This window comes from Pteropus medius, unplaced genomic scaffold (assembly GCF_902729225.1).
Source record: "Pteropus medius unplaced genomic scaffold, Ma_sr-lr_union100, whole genome shotgun sequence".
NCBI lineage: Eukaryota > Metazoa > Chordata > Mammalia > Chiroptera > Pteropodidae > Pteropus > Pteropus medius.
In genome coordinates this window covers 9,983,512-10,008,759 of record NW_024351543.1, presented here as the reverse complement: position 1 = coordinate 10,008,759, position 25,248 = coordinate 9,983,512, and the positions used below count along the sequence as shown (strand labels likewise).

At 42.5% G+C, this 25,248-nt stretch overlaps 1 protein-coding gene across 1 annotated transcript in view; it reads right to left on the bottom strand.

Annotated features, from left to right (window-relative positions):
• The window catches only part of SCN11A (sodium voltage-gated channel alpha subunit 11), a 117,821-nt gene that overhangs the window by 54,558 nt on the left and 38,015 nt on the right, over positions 1-25,248 (bottom strand). Inside the window, exons 3-8 of the mRNA XM_039843271.1 lie at positions 18,141-18,260; positions 11,055-11,328; positions 7,655-7,773; positions 7,002-7,106; positions 2,229-2,357; positions 838-941 (exon numbers count right to left, since the gene is read on the bottom strand). Coding sequence (XP_039699205.1) covers positions 838-941; positions 2,229-2,357; positions 7,002-7,106; positions 7,655-7,773; positions 11,055-11,321 — 724 coding nt within the window. The 5' untranslated portion in view covers positions 11,322-11,328; positions 18,141-18,260. The remainder of the gene's footprint in view (positions 1-837; positions 942-2,228; positions 2,358-7,001; positions 7,107-7,654; positions 7,774-11,054; positions 11,329-18,140; positions 18,261-25,248) is intronic.

Genomic DNA, 25,248 nt, shown 5'->3' with positions numbered 1-25,248 from the left:
AACTAGGTCGACTCTGCTCTCTGCAGCAGGAGATCTGAGTGGCACATTTCCAGGGTGACCACCACACCCCCCTCTCTGCACTTCTTATTTCTACCTTTGCTCCCCCACATTCCATTCTCCACACGACAGCCAGAGTAACCCTTTCAAAACCTGTCAGATATGCAACTCCTCTGCTCGAAGCCCTCGCAATGGCTCCCACTTCTCTCAGAGCAAAGCCCAAATCCTCCCAGTGCTTACGAGCCTCCCTGTCACTTCTATGGTCCCCTCCACTACCTGGCTCCTCCCTCTGTCTGCTCCAGCCCCATCTGCATCCTCTCTATCCCTCGGTCTTTGAACTGGCTGTCTCTTATTCTCAGAACGCCATTTACCATGTATCTGCTTATGAAACAATATCGCTGCCTTCGAATCTGCTCACAATTCACTCACCTTCACAATAACGCCCATCCTGACCACTCTTGAAAAATGGAACCTGTTTCCCCTAATCCCTGTGACCTCCGGTAGCCTTCACATTATTTACTTCTCCTTTTTATTTTTCCATGGCACATGTCACTTTCTAACATGCCAGATAATTTACTTATTTATTATAGTAATCGCTTAGGGTTTGTCTCCCCACCCCACCCTCACCTAAAATGTAAATTCCATGAGGGCAGGGGTCTTTGTTTGCTCACCGATGTATCCCAAGCACCTAGCACAGTGCATGGACAATACATATTTGTTGAACAATCAAATAAAAAGTAAAAACAGAGTTTGTTTTTGGTTTAAATGACGTTTGGAGAAATTTTAAATATAAAAGAATATTCGCTCCCACAAAGAACCAATGTTGAAAGTGTAACTTACCTGAAACTACTGAAATTGCTTTCAAAGCTCTGAACACCCGGAAGGTACGTAGGGATGACAGACTGATGTCGCTGAGCCTGATGTTTGGTGAACATGATACAAACCTACGAGACAAAGCACAGGAAAAGCCTGGGCTTGCCGGGTCCTGCAGATGCTCTGCACACCTCCACGATGGTACAAGTCAGCACAGTCTGAGCCCTGTGTCCACCAAGGTGGAATCTGAGGCCTCCCCTTCCCAGGCCCACCTTTTCTCTCTCATGCTACGGACCACAGACTGTACAGGAGGCTGTCCTCAGCTAATCTTTATATTTGGACAAAGGTGAGGATTCCTTGAAATAGTCCATGAAGTTGTGGCTACATCCATAGATAATATGAATCAATCAAAACATTTATTGACTGGCTACGAAGTTCCAGGCCCCAGTGCACTTCTCTAAGGTCTCACTATGCAGTCAAGCTCAGAGGGAACCCAGGTGATCTGACTCCAGGGCCCACACTTTTCACCACTGCACTATACCGCCTTTTAATAACCAAGAGCCCCCCACTGTTGAACTTCAAGAGTAAACCTCTGGAATTAATTGCATCTACCTCAAAGGGCTTTTGTGAATATTAAATAGGAAAATATATGCAAGTGCTTAAAATAACGGCTAATAAGTAATAAGTAAATAAGTAATGTTAGGTTTATTATTACTGTGCTAGCAATGGGCCATAGCGCTTCTTATTTTGCTGACTCCATCTCATCATTCAGATACCAAATTGATGTTCTTTTCTTAAGAAAGAACTTCAATTCTCACCTCATGTCATATGAAATATACACAATAATGAACTCGAAATGAACCATGGACTTAACCATAAGAGTCAAGACTATAAAACTTCTAGAAGACAACATGAGAGAAATTCTTAGTGACCCTGCAGTACCTAAAGATTTTGTAGACTCCTTGGTTCCGCTTAACACAGCTTGATACATACGCAGCTCCTACCCTAGCACTCACCCTACCAGACTGTAATGGTCATTTTTTTCTGTTCTTGTCTGGACTGTGAGCTTCAATAGGGTGAGAACAATGTCTGTTTTTTGTTTGTTTGTTTGTTCGTTTGTTTGTTTTCATTATCACAACCCCCTTCTCTTACGCAGACCCTGGCACATAATAGGCCACTGTTTAGTGAGTGAGTGGCTGAAAGAATGAGAGCATGAGAGAATGAGAGGTGGATTTGTGCACAGAAGCCTCAGGCCAGATGGCTTCGTGGTGCTGTTCAGGGCCAACCGACACTGTACCCAGAGCTCTAGGTATCATTAGGTCACACTTAGCCACTCAAGGGGATTCAGGGACCTGATGTAAACCATGGGGCTTCTTTCCCACCCCAAAGCTCCAATAAAAAACCTTTAGCATTCTTACGCTGTTGCAATGACAATGGAGTCCAGCCAATTCCATGGATCTCGAAGAAAAGAAAACTCATCCAGAATAAAACCGCTTGCTAATATTTTTATCAAAGCTTCAAAAATATAAATACCAGTGAAGACATACCTACAAAGCAAATCATTCAGAACAAGAAGAAACATGATAAGTGATGTGAAAAGCAACGGGCCCATCTGTCTTATCTAGCCTTGCTGAGGTTTTATCCATTTCGATGTGACGTTTAACATTCTAATCTTCGGCAAACCAGAGTTCAGAAAGGCAAGTTCTGGTACTTAGGCTTTCTGAGAAACAGACCCACAGAGTTTCAGTTTTACAAGATGCAGAGTTCTGGAAATGAATGGTGATGGTGATTGCAGAACTATGTGAATGTACTCGATAGCATTGAACTATACACTTAAAAATGGTTAAGATGGTAAATTTTATGTATATTTTACCACGACTTTTTAAAAAACAATTTCCATTTTCTTCAGAGTCCTTCCTCATGTCTATCCTTTATTTTCCTTTTTCCCCTTCCTCTTCTTCCAAAAAAACCCCAAACACACACACACACAAAACCAAAACACAATACCCTATCTCTCTTGTTATAATCTCAAGCTGACAAAAATGCTGGGTCTTTAAGCAAGTGTGAGTGCGCGTGCGCGCGCACGCGCGCGCACGCACGCACACACACACACACACACACACACAGGTTGCACTTTGGGGACCAAAACAATCAACTCAAACAATTTGTTGGTTCAGAGTAAAAGAAGTGGACCTTTTCTGGTAGAATATCCAGCAACTGTTAGCCCTCAAAGCTAAAGAACTAAGGTCTTAAGAATTGGAAAAATCCAAAGCAGCCAAGTCCAAGAAAGGAAATTGTCATGAGGCTGCTTCAGCCTTTTTCTAAGATGATCACCTTTTAGGTGACAGATGAACACAGCAGGTTAATTAATGTCTGCTCTGAAATCCCACTTTTTAAACTCAGGTATAATTTATAAAGTTCTAGGTATTTGGGGAAAAGGCTGTAATTGCCAATTTGTGGGATTTTACAAGTCTTCATTTAGATCTCAAGCAAAAGAGACAGAAGCTGCTGACTGCCATTTTAGCCTGACCACCTCCCACCGTTCTTTCTTTTTCAGCAGAAGCCTGGCCAATGGTGGGACAGGAACCAAGATGACATCTGATATGAAGTAGAGCCATGCCCACCAGTAGAAAGCAGGGCTTAGGAGCTCCATGATGGGGAAACCCCAAACCACGAGGCAAATGAGGCTCTCTGGAGTGTGTTGCTGTCAGTTCAGACATAGTTAGGGTATTAGGCAGAGTTATGGTGGTTTCCAAGCAGGTTAACAGAACACCACCACCTGGTCCTAGGGGACTCCTGCATTCATTCTCTGAGAATTATTAACTTGGAATCAATTTCCCTATTTAAAAGTTTTCTAACAAAAGAACACTGAAGGAACTCTCCCCTCCTGGGCTAACCACTCAATTGCATATCTCCTTTAATGAGGACATTTTCAAAAGCCTTTTCTCAGCCCCACTTTCATGCATCCACCACCAGTCTGAATGCCACCAGAGACAGCAGCAGCTGTCCCCACCTCCTACCCCTACCCCCAGGCTCTCTTCTTCCCTAAAGCCTAGACAAGAGTTTTTTCATATCTCTGCCTTATGGGACTTTTAATAGTGAAAATGACCTTGAGCAAATTAGCTTCCAGTTGGGCCACTGATTCCCATTAATGAGAAGAGAGGACTCATTACATCTTGCCAGAAGTGCTGGGCAGGGCAAACCACTGCTCTAAGAGCAATGCCACCTCCCGGATCTGTTTCCTCCACAGGTCTCACTCTTTTGACCACAAAGGCTTCCAGGAACGCTGCTCAATAAACAATGAGCAGTAGTCCCTGCATTCGCATTAGGTCCTCACTTGGAACAGCCAACTCTCCAAGGGGGAGAGCATTTCCCCAGTGATACTGCCAGGATGGTTTCTATTCCCAGGGGTATCCATGCCCCCCAGCTCCAAGGCACAGCTCCTAAGCTGGCTGGCCTTAACCAGATTCCAGGGCCCACCGAGCAACACAGAGGTCACAACCACTAAAAAGTAATGCAAAGAAGCTAAAAAGCTAGTAGAGGATTAGAATGAAATACTAAACATACCTGATTAAAAGAAAAGAAGACAGGAAAGGGGTAACAACAAACAGAAAAGCCAAGGAACAACAACAACGACAACAACAGATGAGCTCAATAGAAAACTAGTAGAAAAACAGCAGACCTAAATTCAAGCATATGCAAAATCACATTAAATGCAAGTGAACTTAACATTCCATCAAAAGGCAAAAGACTGGATTGACAGACTTCATAAAAAAACAAAAAACAACTATATGCTCTTTACAAGAGATACACTAAAAATACAAAAACACAAAAGGATTGAGAGTAAAGGAATGGAAAAAGATATACCACACAAACAATGAGCAAAAGAAAGCTGAAGTAGCTACATTAACATCACACAAAACAAATACTGAAAGGAGTATTACTAGAGACAAAGGATATTTCATGATGATAAAAGAATGCATACACCAGGAAGATCATAAATGTTCATGTGCCTAATAATAGTGCCGCAAAATACATGAAGCAAAATTTGCCAAAAAGAAAGGGAGAATGGACAAATCCACAATCACAGGTGGAGATTGCAAGCCTCTCTTCAGTAATTTGTAGAAGTACCAATAGAAGCAGAAAAGGTATAACAGTTCTAAACGACACTATCAACCATCCTAACCTAACCAACCATTTACAGAATATCATACCAAACAATGGCAGAATCCAATTCTTTTTCAAGTGCACATGAAACATTCCCCAAGGTAGACCATAAAACAAGTTTCTCTTGTTTCAAAAGATTAAAATCTTACAGACTATATTCTCTAACCACAATAGAATTCAATTGGAAATCGATAACAATAAGACAACTAGGAAAACATGAAATATTTGGAAATTAAAAAATACACTTCTAAATAACCCAAGGGACAAAGAAGAAATCACGAGGAAAAATAGGGAATATTTTGAACTGAAAAGTAGTAAAAACACAATGTATCAAAATTTGTGTCATGCAGCTAAAGCAATGCTTAGATGGAAATTTATAACTTAATACAATTGTACCAGAAAAGAAGAAAGATCTAAAACCAACTATTTAAGTTTCTACCTTAAGAAGCCAGAAATAGAAGAGCAAATTAAAGTCAAAATAAATTGAAGGAGGAAATTAATAAAGACTGAAACTTTCACATATTGCCAGCAGGAAGATAAAACAATGCAGCCACTTTGGACAAGTTTGGCAGTTTCTTACTAAGTTACTCATATATACTTATCATAAGATTCAGCAATTCCATAAGTAAGTATTTATCCAAGGAAAATGAAAACATGGCCACACACACACACAAAAAAGACTTTAATACAGAAATGTTCTTAACCACTTTATCTGTAATAGCCAAAAAAGCTGGAAACAACCCAAATGTTCATCAACAGAATGAGAAAACAAATTGTGGTATACTCATACAATGAAATACACAACTCAGCAAAAAAAAAAAAAGGGAAAAAAGCTAGTTATACAAATAACAACATGAATGCATCTCAAAACATTACACTAAGTGGAAGAAGCCAGGCACAAAAGTATGGTATCATACATACCATTTGATTCCATTTATATGAAATTCTAGGAAAGGTAAAACTAGTTTAGAGGGACAGAAAGCAGATCAGTATGGGCCTGGGGTTGAGAGTGACGGGCAAGGGACTGTAAAGTGCCATGAGGAAACGTTTGGGGGTCATGAGAATGTTCTGTATGTTGATTGTGGTGATCTCTATCACTTAATTAAATATGATAGATATAAATGGTTTCATATTATTTATTTAATTTATTATTCAATGTATTCCTGAAAGACTAAAGCAGTAAATATGTTAAATCAGAAAACAAAAAGAGAATATTTATCAAAACACAGAAATTTCTGAGCTAAAAAAATCAACTTGTATGACTGAATAACCAATTAAAAGTACAAAAAGTTAATATTTTAATTATACAAAGAACGCATTCAAATTGACCAGGAAAAAAAAAAACAAAAATGAGACATGGGCAAAGATGGGAATACACAATTTACAAACTAAAATTAAAAAATTCAACCCATATGGAAATTAAGGAAATACAAGTATTTTTAACTCCATAAAGTAAAGAAAAAAAGGTAATGCTGCCAAGAATATAGTACAACTGGTTATCAGAATATATTGCTGATGGCAGATTGCTACAAACTTTGTAAAATTTTTTATTAATTATATTTTTTAAAGCATTAAAACGTACCTTTTGATCCAGTAAACCCATTTCTAAGACTCTATCCTAAGAAAATAATTTTTTTAAAGTAGCTTTACCAAAAAGATGCTCATTGCAATGCTATTTGTAGTAGTAAAATACTAGAATAATTAAGTAACTTATGGTTTATTCATCTGACAAAATAATATGTAGCCATTAAAACTGATTCCTACAAAGCTTATGTTAGCTTAAAGAAAACCACTTAAAGCTGACATAAAATTTGTACGTGTACTGTTCATTACCAATGTAATTTAGAAAGATCTTTAAAGACACTCTTAAAAATATATATACAAAACCAAAACTGATTCTGCCAGCATTTGTGTTGGGGGAGTTGGGATTATGGGCGACTTTTCTTTTCTCTATATATCTAAACTCTGGTGTAGTTATAATTCTTTTAGGTGTATTTGCTGAAAAACTCAGGACAGACACTTACTCAGCACGGTCGGTCTCTATACTACTGTTGTTCTTCCCACCACGAGCTGCAGCCATGAACATGCAGTTGATGATGACAGTGCAAATGATGAACATGCTGAATAATGTGACCAGCATCCGTTAAGGCAGGTACATTGCAGGACGGCATGCAGCCTAAGACGGGGATTTTTATTTAAGCGATTTAGTAGAGGAGTGCACCCTGGAGTTGGAAAAAGGGAAAGAGGATGGAACAAAAGGAGGAGGCCAGCAAGGCTGGGTTCTCAGTGGAGTGTGAGCCCGAGCCCATAGGGAGCACCGGAGTACAAATTATATTGCAGAGCTGCCCCGCCTGGAAGCAAAGAACCACCTTTTGTGAGTCTCAGACAGTCGGACATGTGGAAGGCCTCTGCTAGTGCTGTGTGGTGTGAGCAGGGCCTGGCCCCTGCTCTGGGATCCTGGGGCCTCGAAGCTGCCAAGTGAAAGGCAGGTGATGTTTCAGTGAGGTAGGTGGTTTGGAAGTGGTAGAGTGGAAGGGCACTGCTGAGCTTTGGGGGCAGCCAGGAGGCGCTGAAAAAATGAGCTATTTCTACTCAACAAACATGGGAACACCCTGGGGCTCTGCTCGTGCACTTTTCCCATGACCTGGACTTAGTAAAACATGCAACAAAAGGATATGAATGCACCGAGATTCTAATGGCTAAACTTCGGATTGAATTGAAAGGCCCAAAAATGAATAAGGCGCGCTTGGCACTGAAGCGATAGATTGTTCTCCTTTTGTTCAACACCATAAATGTCTGCAAAAGAACAAACACAATGGGAATTACATGTAGTGATTAAACAATATTCATCATGAGTTCATTTAGAGAAAATTCAGTGGGACCATTGGAGAGCTGTCACTCTGAAGTCTGAAGTACCTTCTGACCAGCCAACACAGTGACTCTGGAAACCAACAGATGTCCCCGTGTGGCCCGGGTCTCACTCAGAGCCCCAAGATAAGTGTAGAGCTGTGGATTGTTCACCTAGTAGAATACTATGGAGGCCCAGAGATGGAGCACAATGGGCCCTGCAAATAAAAAAATAGGGGTGAAGAGTAATAATTGGAGAAACAAAGCTCTTTATATTGTACTCCATGGTATGTATTTACACAGACAAGAACAAGAAGAGAACTTGAAAAGATGAAAATGAATTGAACAGTCACATTCAGCAGCTTATTTTAAATTATTTTGATTACTAATGAAAACTTCGTAATGAATCTTAGAATAGTCAGGGACCTAGAGAGTCCATATAGTTATGCTTCAGCAGTTCTACATGATATAGTCTGCCAATCAATTCTAACTTTGAGGATCTTCAATAAAAAGTCATCAAGGTTTCCAGACCTGCTCTCTCTCCAGTTCCCCCCATGGACATAGGGGCAAATCTGCCTATGGTTCTCAGCTGGCAGAAGAAGCCCTACAGAAGGCATCTGGAAAGACACGTGGGTGTTTCTGCTTGTTTGTCACAATGACTGGAGGCTCTACTGGCTTTCGTGGGTAAGTCCATAGATGCCAAAACCAGGACAGACCTGCCAAATGGTGCACTGTCCCCTACCAAGTGCTCAGTCGGGCCCCATTGAAGAACACTGAACTTGTGCCCGCTTCCTCCTAGCACATCTTCCTGGGCTCTGGGAAGGAAGCAGGCCCTGGACAACAGTTTTCACTCACAGGCTTCTAACTTTCACCCCAGATCTCCCTTTTTCCATTGAAGTTTAATAGAGCTGTCTTTTTATGTGTCCTTAAGGCTGTTAGCTACAAAAGCCTTCACAGAACAAGGGTCATTCCTGTCTCCCTGGGTCACTGTTCCTTTCAGATTTGCAAAAAGTACTACTTGACATGCAATCTGGCATGTTCTCAGACAGGAAAGATAGGCCTTGTCATCAAGGTCCGAGATAGCAGGCCTTGTCACCAAGGTCCAAGTACCAGGACTTCAGCCACCGCCAACCATCACCCTTCACTCACTGAGTCGCTGGAGCTGACTCGTATCTGCTGACCACTAGGCTGCAGGGACACATGTAGGCTAGGATATTTTCTGTTGCTTCCGTAACAAAATGAAATGGGCCACAGGGTTCTTTAAAAACCATGAGCTCAGGAGCCTGAGACCCTCCTTGGGGATTCTGTGCCCTTTCTTTGGATAGAAAGACAATTTTAGGGCACAGAGTAAACCTTTCCTTGAGGCAGGTCACTCCAAATTAACAGGTGGCATGAAATGGCTCTGTTTCTGTGCCCTTTGATTTTGATATTTTATTCATGTCTCCTCTGACTGCTTTAAAATTTTCAACTAATAGTGTTGTTAACAACACTTGCCAGGGTTTTAATGATTAAAATGATAGGTACCAGCTCCTTCTGTCTGCTTGCTGACACATCTCCACCTCTTTCCCTGTAGTTCTTCAAAATGGAAGCTTCTAAAGAAAGGAAGTGGCCTGAGACCATAGTGAGAGCCCTTGGGTTTGAGTCCCAGGTCCACCCCTTACTAGATATTTGACCTAGCATAAGCCACTTCCCATCAAGTCTATGGTTTCCTTACCTGTAAGGTATTTAACCGCTACCATACGTACCTCACATGACTGCCGAGGGCACTGGTCGTGTGAGGTCATGGATGTGCAGAGCTCTAAACAAATACCATATGTTCTGATTTAAAGGGAGGACCCAGGCTGAAAAGAGATGGTTCTAGAATATCCACTCAGGCTAGAACAGAGCCTGTCCTCCCAGGACTGTCCATAACAGGGAACAGTCCTTCCCTCACAGGTGTCCTCCTATCCAGCTTGAGGTAAAAGGAGGCCTCCAGCAGTTAAGCCACATTCAACAACTCTGCCTCCAAGAAGCCCTGGAATTCTGGGGCATAAGGAGAAAGAGAAATATTGGAGTATTTTTGTTCCTTCATCTCTCTTCCCCTTTCTTGTCCTTCTCATTCATACCCCGCTTTCCTCCATACACACAGTCCCCACTTCGCCTGGCAGCCCTAAATCTATTCCAATTCAAGGACATACAAACTAGGCAATCTTTCTTTGGAGAGATGGATTTCTCATGGTTTCTGGCAAAGGATGCTCTCAGTATCCCACATTTTCTAGGACTTCCTTCAAACTCCCCCGCCTCCTTCCTCCCTGACCTCAGTCTGGTGAGGAGGGTTTCCCATTCTCTGCTAGATCACATAGTAAGGTGATAGGGGCAAGGTTTTCTCAGCCTTTCCTAAAAGGATGGTCTGCAGAGGACTGTTTTCACTGCCTCAGGCTTTCAAACAGCCATCAGAGGAGCCCAGAGCTCACATTTCCTCATGCAAGAGCCCCTTTAAAGAACTTTTACTAGAATTTCCCTGCAAGAACTACATCCAAGTGAATGAAATAGCAAGCCTATCACAATATCGACGTGGGATTTATATATAATCTGCATGTGCCCACATGATTACCATATTCTCAGATTTCATTTACTGAGCTCTGATTATGTGTCTAGTGTTGGTGTAGGACTCTGACCTTCATAAGTCTAATAACAGCCTATTTCCTAAGGCTTTTTAGAAGTAAACTCTAAAAAGTTTTTGAGGTAAACTCTTCTTGCTGAACTGGACATTTCTGGAGAGCGACATTAATCCTTCATACCGGTATGAAGGATTAATGCTTTACTATTTATAAAATGCTTCCATAAAATGTCTATGCTGTAAGGTAGGGAAATCAGGCATTATTCCCATTTTCCAGATTAGAAAAAATGAGGATTAACGAAGTGATTTACCCAAAGTCATAAAGCCGATCACCTGAAACGGCCTACACCCAACTTTTCTGACGGCTAGTCCAGTCCTCTTTCCTAACACCATTTTATGTTTTCTCTGCTCTCTTTTTAGCCTTCCTGTGGCCCTAGTCTTCATGCTCTTCTCCAATCATGCATTGCACAGAGAAAATGAGAGCTAAAAAGAGTTCTCAGGATTACGAAGGCAATGACGGGGTGACAGCAACAGAGAAGCATGGCCTGCACTCTGCGAACCCCAAGACTGATGTTTGGAGATCTTTGTACCACCAGTTATAGTAGCACGCTAGAATTCCCCATGGAACTACCTTATGGTTTCTGTAGAATGGGTCCAAGTCTTCCAGGGGCTTTGCTATCAGCTCATGGGGAATGTCACCATAGAGCTTGGGCAACTTCCTGGAGGCCTTCAGGTCAAGCTGAGGTCGAGGCTGGGGTTCTGCTGCTGTCGGGTCTTTGAGCTCCTTTTTCTCCTTTTGGATGGCAATCCTCTTCTCAATTGCAGCCAGAGAGTCAGAAGTGAAGGGGCGGAAATTCCGCGCATCTGGGAAAATCACTGGGTAGCACCAGTCATCCATCTTCACCCTTAGGACAGAGACAAGCAGTGGCAGATCCTCAGAGAGCTCTGCAAGGTAGAAATCACACAGCCTGCTCTGGGATTCCACTCCCAAAGACTGAGGTGAAAGGGCTTGGGAGCTTATTCGATATGGGACAGGTCAGAAGGCGTGCCCACCACCATGAATATAGCAGGAACACTGGGCACAGGCAAGACCAAAGCAGGGCATCATTCCTGGAGGATCTGGGGATAAGAAGGGAGTTGAGTTTGGGAACAAGGGGCAGAAGAAGCCAAGTCTCTAAAATTGAGACCAAAGCATAGATCAAGACAGTAAGATAACCAGCTGAACTGCTGAAGTGAGGTTTGCAGATGGTAGACAAGTGGCACAGTGTGAAGAAGAGAGGAAGTAATAAGCAATTGAGTGGCCCATGGCTATGGGTTGCAGAATCAAAACTAAGCACATGGGTCTTTTCTCACGTTTGGTCAGCAAAGTTCTTAAAATGGAATGGAACGGAAACAAAAGAGCCGTGAACACAGGCACAAACATTCATGCTAACATTTATGACCCTGTGCCAGCTCTCTTACTTCTGAGACCCAGACCCCACAGAGGTGAGACCCCAAGAAAGCAAAAAGGATTTGTCAAAGCTAAGATGGTCACTCTACCATGGGATGATAGTTCTCCTAGCCCCCATCCCTGAAACTTCCTTCTACTAGAACTTTCTCTACAGCCCCAGACTTAAAACTTGACTCTCAGGAAAAGCGATAGTGCTCAGGTTGAATGCCTTTACTCCCCATGCCAGCCATCCTCTCTTTTCTTATTTACTGAATTCCAATCTAGGACAGACTCCCAAACCGCTCCAGGAACTTATGACGGGGACTCCAACAACACTGGTTTGTTCATTCGACAACCATTTGCTTAGTTCTAGGCACGATGTTAGGCTCTAATGGTGAAAAACCCACAGACCCTCCTCCTGGTTCTACAATTATGCTGCCAAAGTGTAATGGAGAAGACAGATAAAAGACAGAAGATTACATTAGAGTAAGACAAATGCTACTATAGTGAGAAGTAGAGGGTGCTTCATCTTTGCATAGGATAGGTGTCTAATTTTGAAGAATCAGAGATGGTCTGCCAAAGCTTTAATGTCTCAGTCAAGACCTGAAGGAGATATCAGACTTAGATAAGAAAAAAAGGGACATAAGATTGTTGCAAGAGGAGCAAATAGCACACACAGGGACCCTTGGGTGAAAAAGAATATGGTCTCTGTCAACAAGTTTTCTTAGCCAGGAAAGGGGATTTTGTGGAGCAGAATGGTCAGATAAGGCTCCAGTCAGCAATATGAGAGCACATGGGGCCCGAAAATCCTTAGTAAAGACCATGGACTTCACCCTGAGGGTAATGAGGAGTTGCTAAAGGGTGGGCTATTGTTGTTGTTGTTGTTGTTGTTGTTGTTGTTGTTGTTGTTGTTTTTGTTTTTTTTTTAAATATCTCTCTAACGTGAGAATGAACAGGACGTGGGATGGGGGTGGGTGAAGGAAGTGGAGAGGCTAGAATTGGAGAAATGAGCTTGGGAACTCATTGAAACAAATCACAACCACTGAGGACTGTGGAGTGGATGGACCTGAGAGTCGCCTAAGAAATAGCCTTGACAAGTGATTAGTGGGAAGGGAAGGATTTCAGGGACAATAAGGAACCAAAGTTCCTGGCTGGGGCAGCTGGGTCAACAGTGGTGCCACTCACTCAGATAGAGAGCACTAAGAAAGGAGGAAGGTTTGGGGGGAATAAATTCAGTTTAAAACGCATAGGGTTAGAGCTGCTCGTGGGACCAGCAAGTGGGGAGAACCAGGAGTCACTTGAATATAGAAGAATCACAGCTTACACATTAGGCTCTGAAAATAGTACATGAGGGAAAAAAACCTCAAACGAACATTGTTAAAACTTTCCTTGACAATCCCTCAGGAAGGAATCATATTGAAGAGGCATTACAACTCACTGGTCAGCAAATTCAATGCAGCCAGCTTTCTTTCTATGTCAGAACCCATCACTCTTTCTTCAGTTAATCCCCAAAGTATTTGGATTATGTTTAAGGGATAAAATAAAGGCAACGTATGTGTCTCTAAACACACTAAGGGCAATGTGATGTTCACAGAGTGTGAGTGAGCTATTATGTCAACTGAAATGAAATGTGGAACCGTAGATTCACTGCATTCTGTCCTATTCATTCAGGGTCAAGCTCCTCACAGATGTGCTTGGATGGTGGAATTGGCCATACTCCTTAAATTACTCTCTCTCCCCTCCCGTGCTCTCCATTCTTCTTCCCTTCCATTCTACTCTTCTATCTCTCATAAACATGTACAATTGAATTTGTATAAATGAAGTGAGCATATAATGAGATTCTATTGTATCTGGCTCTGGAGCTCATGAAAGACATTTAAGACAGGGATGAAGTCTTTTGCAGGTCAATGGCATATGGACGCTAGATGATCCTATGAAATGGATGAGAAAGACCCTGGATGCAAAAACTGGACCTTTTGCTAACTTACAGCAAGGAATCTATTGGAGGGCTGCTGCCATAATAATGAGGCTATTAAAAGAGAAACTGGACACTCTGAGTCTGCCGTTGTGACCCTGGGGATATTCTGCCTGGGTTCTTGAGGAAAAGAGATGTGATAGAAATAAAAAACACAAAATAAAACTGACAATCCCTGAAACGACATACATTAAAGTTTGTTATAGAGGATGAAATAACTAAAGAACCACATGTTAAAGGTAATATTGAAAACTGCAAAAACTGACTCAGGACTTTATGAAAATTATCAACTCAAATATATCTGACAAAATAATATCACATGCAGTAAAATTTTCTTATTAACTAAAAAATTTGATAAAAGAATCAAATATTTTTAATAAAAGATGGGAAAAGTAGACTGTGGAAATAGAGGCTACGTGTGCAAAATTAATAAATCAATAAAATTCAATATGGCACATACTATAATTGATAAAATTTGGAATTATTCATATCTTCATTGTGAAATTTATGCCAAAAATACTTAATTCAGAAAATTTTCTGCACAGAAAATAAATTGCATTGTATTGAAAATTGGTTGAAAAATTAAATTAGTTAACTGCAATTATTTTCCAAGCCTTACTAATAATCAAGTGTGAAGGCAAATTTTTCAGATACTAAATGACTCCTTACAAAAAAATTATTTGCATGTTTGCTCCCAAACAATAAAAGAGAATCCAAAAACTGGAGGATGCATGGAATCCAAGACACAGCATACCTAACCCAAGAGTGCCAAAAAAAAAAAAAAAAAAATCTCGGGATGACTGCATTTCAATCGGCTTAATAAATGATTGATTCAACTAAAATTAGAGAGTCCACTAGACCTTGACACTTCCAACATTCTCCTTCATGCAGCAGAAGGTCAGTGACATCAGAGTCCATCCTCTTCTCTATGGGTTCAAATATGGTACTTGGTTTTAGAGGCTAGGAGTTCCAAAATTATTATTTCATAAAAGTCACATATTCGTTATAAATTTTTACTATCTATAGATAAAGAAGAATTAATTACAATTGCAGAATAGAATTCAAATGTGATAAATGTTATAAAATTTTATTGCAAGCTGGAGTTGGAGAGAAAAAATAAAGGAAAGCTCAGAGACACCAACTTCCTCATCTTGAACACTGGAGAATCAAGACAGTCTAAGGAAGGTCGACGGATCAAGGAATATAAGTGTAAGTCTACCCCTTAAAACTATGCAGATAATCAAGTGCAAAACCAAATTAAAAATATAAGTTAAAAAAACTGGAATAATCAGGAGGACAGCAGAAAGATTAATGTCTGTAAGCTAAATCCCTCATCTCACATGGAGATGATTCAATAACTTCTGCTTAAACTTGAAAAATCAAGAAATAAAAGTATAAGAATTATTTAGAGTTAGGGAGACAATAAATGACAAAAAGATTAAAAAACAGAAATGGTTAAAACTGCAACTGAGTATATAGGTGCAGGTGGAGACATTTTGTTTTTCATGTTATATCTTTCCCAACACTTTTTCCTTCTGAGCTATTTCATTTACGTGCTTGTATGTGTTACTTTTGCAGGATTGCAAAAGGAATGCAAAAATTTTTTAAGGGCTCAAAACATCCTCTGATTCAAAACAGAGAGTCAAAATATCAGCTATAGCGACAGGCTCTAAATCTCCTTGAGTCATAAAGCAAACAAGCATAATCGCAACTTGCAGCCCTAAAGCAGGATCCAGTGACATGAGAAATCACAGAGACTGGGAGGCCCATGAGGAGGCTGCAAGACAAACACTCACCTAGGAAAGAGGGCCAAGGCCTCACTTCCCAAAGTGGAGACCCTAAACCCCTCAGGAATTCACTTGCACTTAAGATTAGGCAGCTCCAGGCTTTATTTCAAATCTATGAGTTTTACAGAGGTATTTAGATCTGAACTCCAATCGTTCATTCATTCACATGCCGGGTACTGGGACTGCAACGTGAGATAAAACACCGTCCCAGTCCTTCAGGCTTCTACAGTAGTGTGAGGCATCAGGTAAATCAAGGACAGAGGATGAAACCACACAATGAGTATGGCCGCACTAAGGGGAAGCGCTGGGTACTGTGGGACCCACCGGAGGGCATGGTTATAAAGAATTGAAAGTCACTGAGCTGGGAGTTAAGAGGGAGGTGTATGCATGTGTGAAAGCACCGAGGGTAGCAAAGGGTTTTTTTCTTATTTATGACTCTTCTCGTAATTATAAAAGTTATATATCCTCATTATGATGGACATTTTCAGTTTGCCCTCCAGATCTCTCCATCCTTCTCCACCCTGCTCAGTGCCCATGACACTGATCCACATGGACCCCTCACTGGCATCCCTTGAACTGTGGTTTCTGGTTGGGTTTGGACAATGAGAGGCACCAGCAAGAGACCCAGAGAACGATAGAGAATGAGGTCAGGGTTTCCTCCCCAACTCTCTCCATTATGGTGGCCACGAGCCACAGCTTCCATCAGGTGGCCCATCCACACAGCTCTCTCTCCAGTCCGGTAGCACTTCCTTCCGTTTGCCCCTTCAGTTGTGAGATGCAATGGCACCTACTCTCACCACACTGCACCCTCACTTGTTTCTGTTACTGAACTCTGCCCATACCTTTATAAAATGTCCCTTTAATAAAATATCCTAAAAATGCCCAGTTTGAATGTGCCATCTGTTTCCTGCCATGGCCCCTATAAGAGTTGTCCATTAAAAAAATTTTTTTTAGAAAACAAGAAAAGGAAATAACACCCAGAAACCAAAGCCACCCAATACACGCAAGTTTTAACATTTTGCTATATTTCTTTTTGTGCATAGTTACATAGGTATCATTATCATGCACGTACAATTTCACATCGTGAACTTCTCAATTAATGTGTTATCACAAACATTTTTACAATGATAGGTATCATTGAATGTTCATCTGAAATGTTCATCTTCTCTTGATAGGCAGGAGTTTTAACCTTCTACTTTCCCTGACTAGTGTTTCTCTCTAGTTTTCCCTCTCTGTAGGAGCCAAAATGGACAACTTGATCCTCATACTTTACCCTAAACAGTAAACAAAGTCCCTGAGGAAGTCACCAAAGGTTTCCAACTGTACGCCCAGAACATTTTGATATGGATCTGGTCCACACAACTTGAAATGCCGAAGTCCACCCTGAGGTTAATATGAGCTACAAGCTATGAGCAAAGCACTGTGCCTAATACTTTAAATGGATTATCTCTTATAATTCCTCCAAAAATCCATAAGGTGGATATTATTATAACATCTACATTTTACGGAAGAAAACATTAGGGCTTAGAGAAATTGAGATACTTGCCTATGATCACACGTGAGTGCTGGAGAATCTTAATCCCAAATTATCACCACCATGCAATCCACCTACCTGCCTAGTTCTTCATACTCAACGTTAAGACATCTCAAGGAGGTGAGAGAAAGAAATCAGGAGAAAGCCACACAGCTGCCAGCTGGGCTGGGTCTATGGCACCCTCACTGTGTGTGACATGTTTCCCAAGACATCAGCCACACTGCCACCTCCTCAATCACATGTCACTCCCATATGTATTCCACTGGCGTCACCATGACACCCTCTCTCCCACCTAAGCCAGAGAGCCCAATGGTAGATGTATACTTTAGGATGCCCTTTGTCCGTTTGGGTGGTGGTTTGAACAATAAGTTCTTGTCCTTTGTGACATATAAGCCAAGTTCACTCGTGTGTGTTACAAAAAAAATAACATCCCTTTCCTCTGGCATAGATTACATAAGAAAATCAGAAAGCAAATGCACATTAACAGACTTTAACACAATTGATCTCAATCTAAAACCAATGCCCAGATCAGTTTGCTAGCTCTTCGGAGAGAAAAAAAAAAAGTGTACATTAATTTCTGATTAAGTTAATTGGCTACAGGGAATTCAGAAAATATTTGGAAGATCTGTACCATAGCCTCAGATGGAGACAAGATTTAAGCGCATCTTTATTAGAAAAGTCCAATTTCTGACACAAAGCCCCGTGTTGCAAGCACCTATCAGGCCAGCCATCCATCTCCAGTCCCCATGCCCCGGGCCTTCTCGGAGCATTTGAAAGGAGGAGAACCACCTGATGGACCCCATCACTGAGCCATGTATCTCGTACCTAGTCTCTGCCTCTAATTTAAGCAGGAAATGGTTACAAAAGGACTATTCTCCATCCTAAGGAAACAAACAAACAAACAAACAAACAAAACAGAGCAGGTTCCACAGTGGCAAGTTCAGCCTTGAAAGGATGGAAGGACAGGGCTGCCCCCAGCCCAGAGGACTTACCTGCTTTCTGGTAACGTGGCTCCAGACAGCAGCCCCAGTGGTATCTCTTGAAGCTCTCCTCGGAGTCCAAGCTCCCCGCTCCTGGCAGTCGGAGCCCTTTTGGGAGGAGCAGCTCGGAAGCTGGGTGGAGAGTGGGGAGGAAAGCAAACGGGAAGAGAGCCAAAGTGATTTTAAAGAATCGTGTAGGAAACCCTGTAACCGGAGAAGTGACTAAGATGGTACTTACAAGTATACTTTGGAAGCGTCTGCCTTTAATCAGTGGTTAATCTAACTTTGCGGAAAGCATCATTAATAAAGAAACAGGTTGTTTTTTTTTTCTTTGGCCTCATCCAAGTGGGTGAGAGGATACAGAAAAGTCTGCGAAAGTCATGCTGGTCTTCTGCATTCAGCTTAGCCTGCAGGCCGCCTAACCTAGAGTCTCGCATCCCAGGACCTCCTGAGGCCCATAATGTGAAATTATTCTTAAGGCACCCATTTAGCTTCCCCTCCGGTCTTTTCTCTTGTACCATCAACATGGGGTCGTCAGACCAAAAGAAATACACGCTTATTTATGTGGTTGTCATAAGGGACACCAAGAAGACCCCTTGGCCACCAAAGCATCTTCACAATGGACTTATCACCAAACCCAAACTCCCCTGTATAAGCCTCTGTTTTGTTAATTCTTGAAAGAAATTCAAATCTCTCTGAGGAGTGTCACATCATGAGCTATTTTCGGTCATTGTCACCTTCCAGAGGCTAGCTGACAGCCAACTGTGATAAAGGATACAAGATGGGTGTTTACAAAGAGGCAGGAGGTAGGAAGTAGGTGTTTAAAGGAGTGTTGGATTGGAATCACAGGCAGATTTCAGTCCTGCCAGAAGGGACACTAAATACTAGCCAAAAGAACTGGCGTAAGTCCCAGCCCCACCACTGTGAGCTGCATGATATTGGATGGATCACTCAATTTCTCTGAGCCTTAATTTTCTCTTGATAAAATGGAATAATTCTCTCAAACATCCTTAATCTTAAGAAGCAAATGTGATAATAGCTATAAAAACACTCTGCAAACACTAGATAGAAGTATCCGTTAATATTTAAGAAGGAAAATGCCTGGTTGTTTTTCTCCCTCTGCTGACTCAACACCTAGATCCCACAGAGAGGAACTGAAATCTGACATGGGATTAGTACCAGGCCTGGCACAGTGTACGTGACCTGACTCTTTAAAGCAGTGATCAGAGATTCCAAGCCCTTGTCTGATTTTGGGGAGACTCAGAATAAGAGAGGACCAAAGAATAGGAGAAGTACTTAGAGTTAACGAGCAATTTTTTTACACAGATAAAAATGTGTGCATTTGAAAAGGTAAAAGAGACCTCTAAATCCATTATCTTAAAAGGCTCTGGCCTTTTAAAATATAAACTCTTTGCAAACATTATTTTCCTAAGCTATTAAGTCACATTCAGACTTCTTGCTCTTAAGTTTCAGAACATCTTTCCATATCTATCTTTGAAGTAAATGCAAATGATTCTAAATGTAAGGACTTAAGTGACAAAGAATAATACAGAGGCCACAAAGAATAATACAGGGACTTGCATTCAGGACTTTCCCCAGACTCACCTCTCCTTGCATTTGACAGATGGAGCAGAGCACCTGTGCTGAGTCCTCATAATAAGAGACTATCAACATCAGAGCATGGTCAGGATGCCCACCCCCATTTGCATCCCTAAAGCCATACAGCATTGTCACCTCCCACAAGTGCTAGAAGGCAGCCAGCCCTGCTAGTCTCAGTCCTGCTGACCAACTTCAACATCAGTGGCCAAGTAAGATGAAGTAGCTTTAGCAGAAGTCACACCTCCCATATGTTTCCTTAGCAAAGATGACATTGAACCTCCACCATTGCAGAGGACTTGAAAATACTCAAATAAGACCTGAGCCCTTGAGGAGCATATAGTCCATTGTATGACAGTGAAAGGTGTATAAAGAACTAAAAAAAAAAAAAAAAAAAGAGAGAGTGCATCAAAAGTCTGCAAGCAAGGTGCAACCATGTTCCCAGCATGGAGCAGGGAACAACTCATTCTGGGAAGCCTTCTAAGAAGAGATGAATGAGAACTACTTTTCTCTGGAAAGTAAGGATAGGCTTTCCAGGAAAAGCATGAGCAAGGACACACAGGCCTAGAAGAACAGGGCATGTGTAGAGAATCTCGAGTGGTTTCATGAGGATGGAGTGTTAACAAAGAGAAGAGAATAGAAGAGGAGGCTTTTGCATGGCCTTGCATACCACTCGAATACCACTGAAGAGTTTCACCTTGAACTTGTATTGAGTCAGGGACATGACACTGGCACTGTCATAAGCTTTTAATTATTCATATATAACCATCGAGTCTTGTTTCCTTAATGTGTACCACTGCTGATGTCTCACTGACAATAAGACATCCACCATGCAAATAAACAGATGTTAATGGGTAATGCTGAGGGCATGGTGTCACAGCAGAAGGTGTAAGTAGCTAAAGCGAACAACAGGTCTTTCATGGGAGAACCAGCTGTGAGTTATTCTGGGGACACAGCTCTGAGGAAGTACAGAATCCATTTCCTAGGAAGCACTTGCCTTCAGGGTTCTCTGGGAGATTCCTTGATAGAACCTTATAGAAAACGTGGCTGTGGAAGACATACTGTTATGACCTTGTTCACTGCTATGGCCTCATGCTTACGACAGTACACATCATTTAAAAGGTGCTTAATAATTATTTGTGAACGAATAAAAGAACTGCTAACCTCCTCCGGTCCCTTCTGAAACCCGGCCTTGGCTCCTCAACCCTACGTGTCTGGTTCCGGAAGGAAGCCCCGGCAGGGCCTCCTTTGTCACGTCTTGCTCTTCACTCTCATCCTTCCTTTCCTGCTGGCCTCGCCTAGTACAAGCCCTTCTCACCTCGTATCTAGACTGGCGCAGTGGCCTTCCCAGTGGACAGTCTGCCCCAGCCCCTTGCTGGTAGACCATCCCACACACTGACCACTCCTGCCCCAGCTGCATCTTGCTCTTCTCTGCGCCCTACCCTGCTCGGTTCCTGCACCCACTCTGCGTATTGCTAAGGTTCCTGCACCCACTCTGCGTATTGCTAAGGCTGCCCTCCTCTTGCTTTCGTCCTCACTGCTTTTCCCAGTCCCTCCACGTCCTGCTGCTTCCATGAAGCCTTTCTTGACCGTGACATCCCTCTGTGAGCTCCCTCGGCACTCCGACGGAACAAACAGTGTGTCATATAATTTTATGGTCAGTTCCACACTGTTTCAAAATTATTTTAGATATTATCTTTGCGTTTTGGTTTTGATTTTTCCAAAAGCACTAGACAAGCACTTCGGTACAGAAATTTATTTGGGAGTGATCACAGGAAACAGGAGTGAGAGAGAGAGGAATAAAGTCTAAGAAGAAGTGAAAAAGGGTGTGCACTTGAGATGATTACTGCTGCGGCCTACCAGGGCTCAGCCTCCCTGGGGAGCCTCTCGGCAACCATGTAGAATGTATTTGAGAACTAAGAGGCTGGGCATTTATCTTCTGGCTTACATCCCCTATCGGCTGAGGGTTGTCTGCAGGGACATTATGTTACCTAGCCTCCGAGATGGCCCCAATGACCCTCATCTCTGATATTCATGTTCTTATGTAGTCCCAGCCCAAATTAAACAGGTATAACCAACATGACATTGCAGAAGTGACAATGTGTAATTTCTAAAGGCTCAGTCATAAAAGGCAAGGTGGCTTCTTCCTTGTTCTTTTGGATTGCCACTCTAGAGGAAGCTAGCCACCATGCTGTGAGAACACTCAATTAGCCATGTGGAGATTTCACGTGAGGAAGAACTGAGATCTCTTGCCAATAGCCAGCACTAGTTTATCAGCCATGTGAAGAAGCCATCTTGGAAGCAGATCCTCCATGTTCAGTTAGGCGTTTACTTCCCTTTGACCTCCAAGTCTCTGGGCTCTGCCTGCTCATGGGCTGAGAGAGCTCCCAGGGCTCTGGAGAAAGCACTGAGACAGAACAGCCAAGGGAAGCCAGGCAGACCTTTGAGGTGGGAATGCTGTTTGCATGTGGGAACAGTCCACCACAGCTTTTGCTGAAATCGGAGGTAGGGTGAGGGAATTTGACAGAGGTCCCAAAGCACCTGCTATACTAGGAAACTTCTAAAAGATGGTTCCTGTGTATTCTTTCCCCTCCACAGGTTTTGCCAAAGAGCAGCACATACAGGTACGTACTGAGCAAAAAAGCTTCAATGCCCAGATCACGCGGTCTCCTACAACACAACAGTGAAAACTGCTCCACCCTCTAACTTCCACGGATCCTTCCTGTTCCTATAGTTAACATTTAGTTTGTTCTACTTCCATTTTCTAATATGCATTATTGAGGATTCTTTTGGCTGCAAGTATTCAACATCCTAACCCTAGCATACAGTATTAGCAACAAAGAGACTTTACTGGCAGAGAACAGGGATGTTATATAGAATCCAAGGAAAGAGAGGTTCCTGCAGACACACATCAAACAGGGCGAAAAGCTGAAGACCTGCAGGAACCTCGAAAGTTCTGTCTCTCCTTATCTCTCGTTCCCAGTGCTCTTCCCCAGCCTCTCTGCTCTCCTGTCTCGCTTCACACTGGCTGTCTCTGGTCCTCACTGACCCGACAGAAAACGGCTGCCCTCGACCGCAGTGTTTACATGCTGATTCCTTTCATTCTCAGACACAAAATTCCAAGGGAAGGAGCTGAGTGACCCCACCTGGCTCAGGGGCCTGACTCTGAACCAATCAGTGGAGGTCAGGTAGCTCCCACTGCCAACCTGGACATGGATCTGGGAGGAACAATTCCTAACGAACTTCCAAATGGGGACAGCACCAACATCACAATGTTTCAAAGATAAATGAGGCAATATGTACTAACTTTGCTTTGTACACTTTTAAATGTTACACAAAGGTACAACTATTGTTATTTGGAATCCAGTATAATGTAGAAAGGAAACATGCGCGCGCACGCGCGCGCACACACACACACACACACACACACACACACACGATTTAGAAGTCGAAGACCGGGCCTGGAATCACCTTGTTCTGCCACCTAATAGCTGTGTGATCTCCTTTAAAATATCTCTGAGCCTCAGTTTCTTCATCCAGAAATGGTACCGACGACACCTACAGAACAAAATATTCACGAGATTTAAGTAATCTTGGGTAACACTTTGTAAAGTATTATCTAAAATAAATGTATGTAGTTGTGGTAAGAGTTTGCATTTACATATATGGTCTCCCACTAGCTACCAGGTCCCTACCCCACACAGGGACACAAATACACCCACAATCCAAATTCTTTATATTCACCACAGCCCCTACTAACATTATGCTCCACCGAGTAGTAGCTACAGTGGATTGCTGACTTATTTGTGCAGGAGGGAGAGGGGAGGCGCTGGTGGGAGGGAAGGAGGGAAGAAACGAGGCAGGCATGCCGCCAGCCTGAGCCTGGAATAGGTGGCCAAGTCTATATGGAAGCCCAGTGAAGGGACTGGCTGGCAGTCAAAAAGGATATAATTAACTTAGGAATCACAATAAACTTGTAGCCACACTTAATAGGTTTCAAATATTTTCTCAATTTACCCTGGCTTCATTCTTCTCAGTTTGCTCTTGTTAGGGAGGAAGGGAAGAGAAAAAGGCATGGAAAAGTCTTAAAGGGACAGTACCACCAAGCTTGTAGAAGAGAGGAACAGATCTGGGCTCTAAACAAAAACTCAGAAGACATCAGATATCTTCGCTGCCGCTCCTTAGAGAGAACAAACAGAGGAAAGGAGTTATGACAAGAATCACATCTGACCTGTCTGTGAGGCTGCCTTCCTCGACTCCCCTCCCTGTCCCCTCTCCCTACCCCAATCCCCCATCCTTAGAGGCTGAAGGTGGTCCAAGGGCTTTGGTTCAGTGTCCCCTGAAGATGAATGCCTTGAGTGTTCGGTCGGCTTTCTCTGCTTTTTCCTGACTAGGTAGAAAGTGGATGTTGGTATTTTGGAGCAAATTTAAGTGCATCTAGAAAGAATTCACTGGAAGAAAGACAGTGTCTGCTACTGTGATTCAAGTGACAATTCACAAGAAACAGAATGGCTGGGTGTCACAGGAGGCTGGGTGTCACAGGAGAAACTGCCTCAGTTTGTCACGTGGCCTTGGGTTAATCACTTCAGGGCAAAACCTGAACTTCATGAGGCTCAGTTCTCTCTCTAAAATCCTGGGCACAAAAACTCCTCTGGCTACCTTCATATAAGGTGATCCAACCAAACCCCCAGGCGAACTTGACCCTGTGGCCATTTGTCACCATTAAGAGTATGTGTCCTTTTATCTGCAACACATAAGTTACCTGCCTACCCTTGTGCTGTTGCCTTCATCCACTGCTGCTGCCCTGGGAGATCACTCTTGGCTTTCCCAGCCCCACTGGACCCCCAGTTCTTTCTATTCACCTCAATTTGCTACCACCTTTCCTCATGGGAATGAGGCAAATTTCTTTCAATGCTTTGAGCATAACGGTTTCAAAAATACCCCCTCTATTTTTTTAAACGCACGCCCTTGGAGATTTACTCTTCACCTCAAGCAATTTCTCTGAATATTTCTTTCAAATAAATAATATGCTCTCTGCAAAAGTAATTTTGGTAAATAAATGTGTCTCCACATTTCGATCATTTAGAATTAAAAGTACTATTGTTTTTTTTTATTGTCAATTTTACATTTCATTTTAGAAATTAAAATGGATATCAGAAATCTTACTATTGTTGTTGCTGTTGTTTTTGAGGTTTTATTTTTAAGACATTTTAGTCAAGAGACACTTGAAGTGAGCATGTTGTGCAGACCGTGGGGTCCCTCCTCAGCTTCTCCCTCTTCCACTCACTCTCTGGGATTATCTGTGCTCTAGCTAGTCTGGCCTGTTAGCACTCCCGCTCCTTGGAAGCCCATGACTCCCTCCACCCAGAGCACCCCGGCTCTCTCACCTCCCCATTCTTGGGCCCATCCTCCACCATCAGGGAGCCCAACAGGTCTTGAGGTAGAGGCAGATCTGCATTCAGAACCCCTGTGGGGTGGCGGGGCCAGGGTCTCAGAGCCTCAGTGACTCAGCCCCTACTGCCCC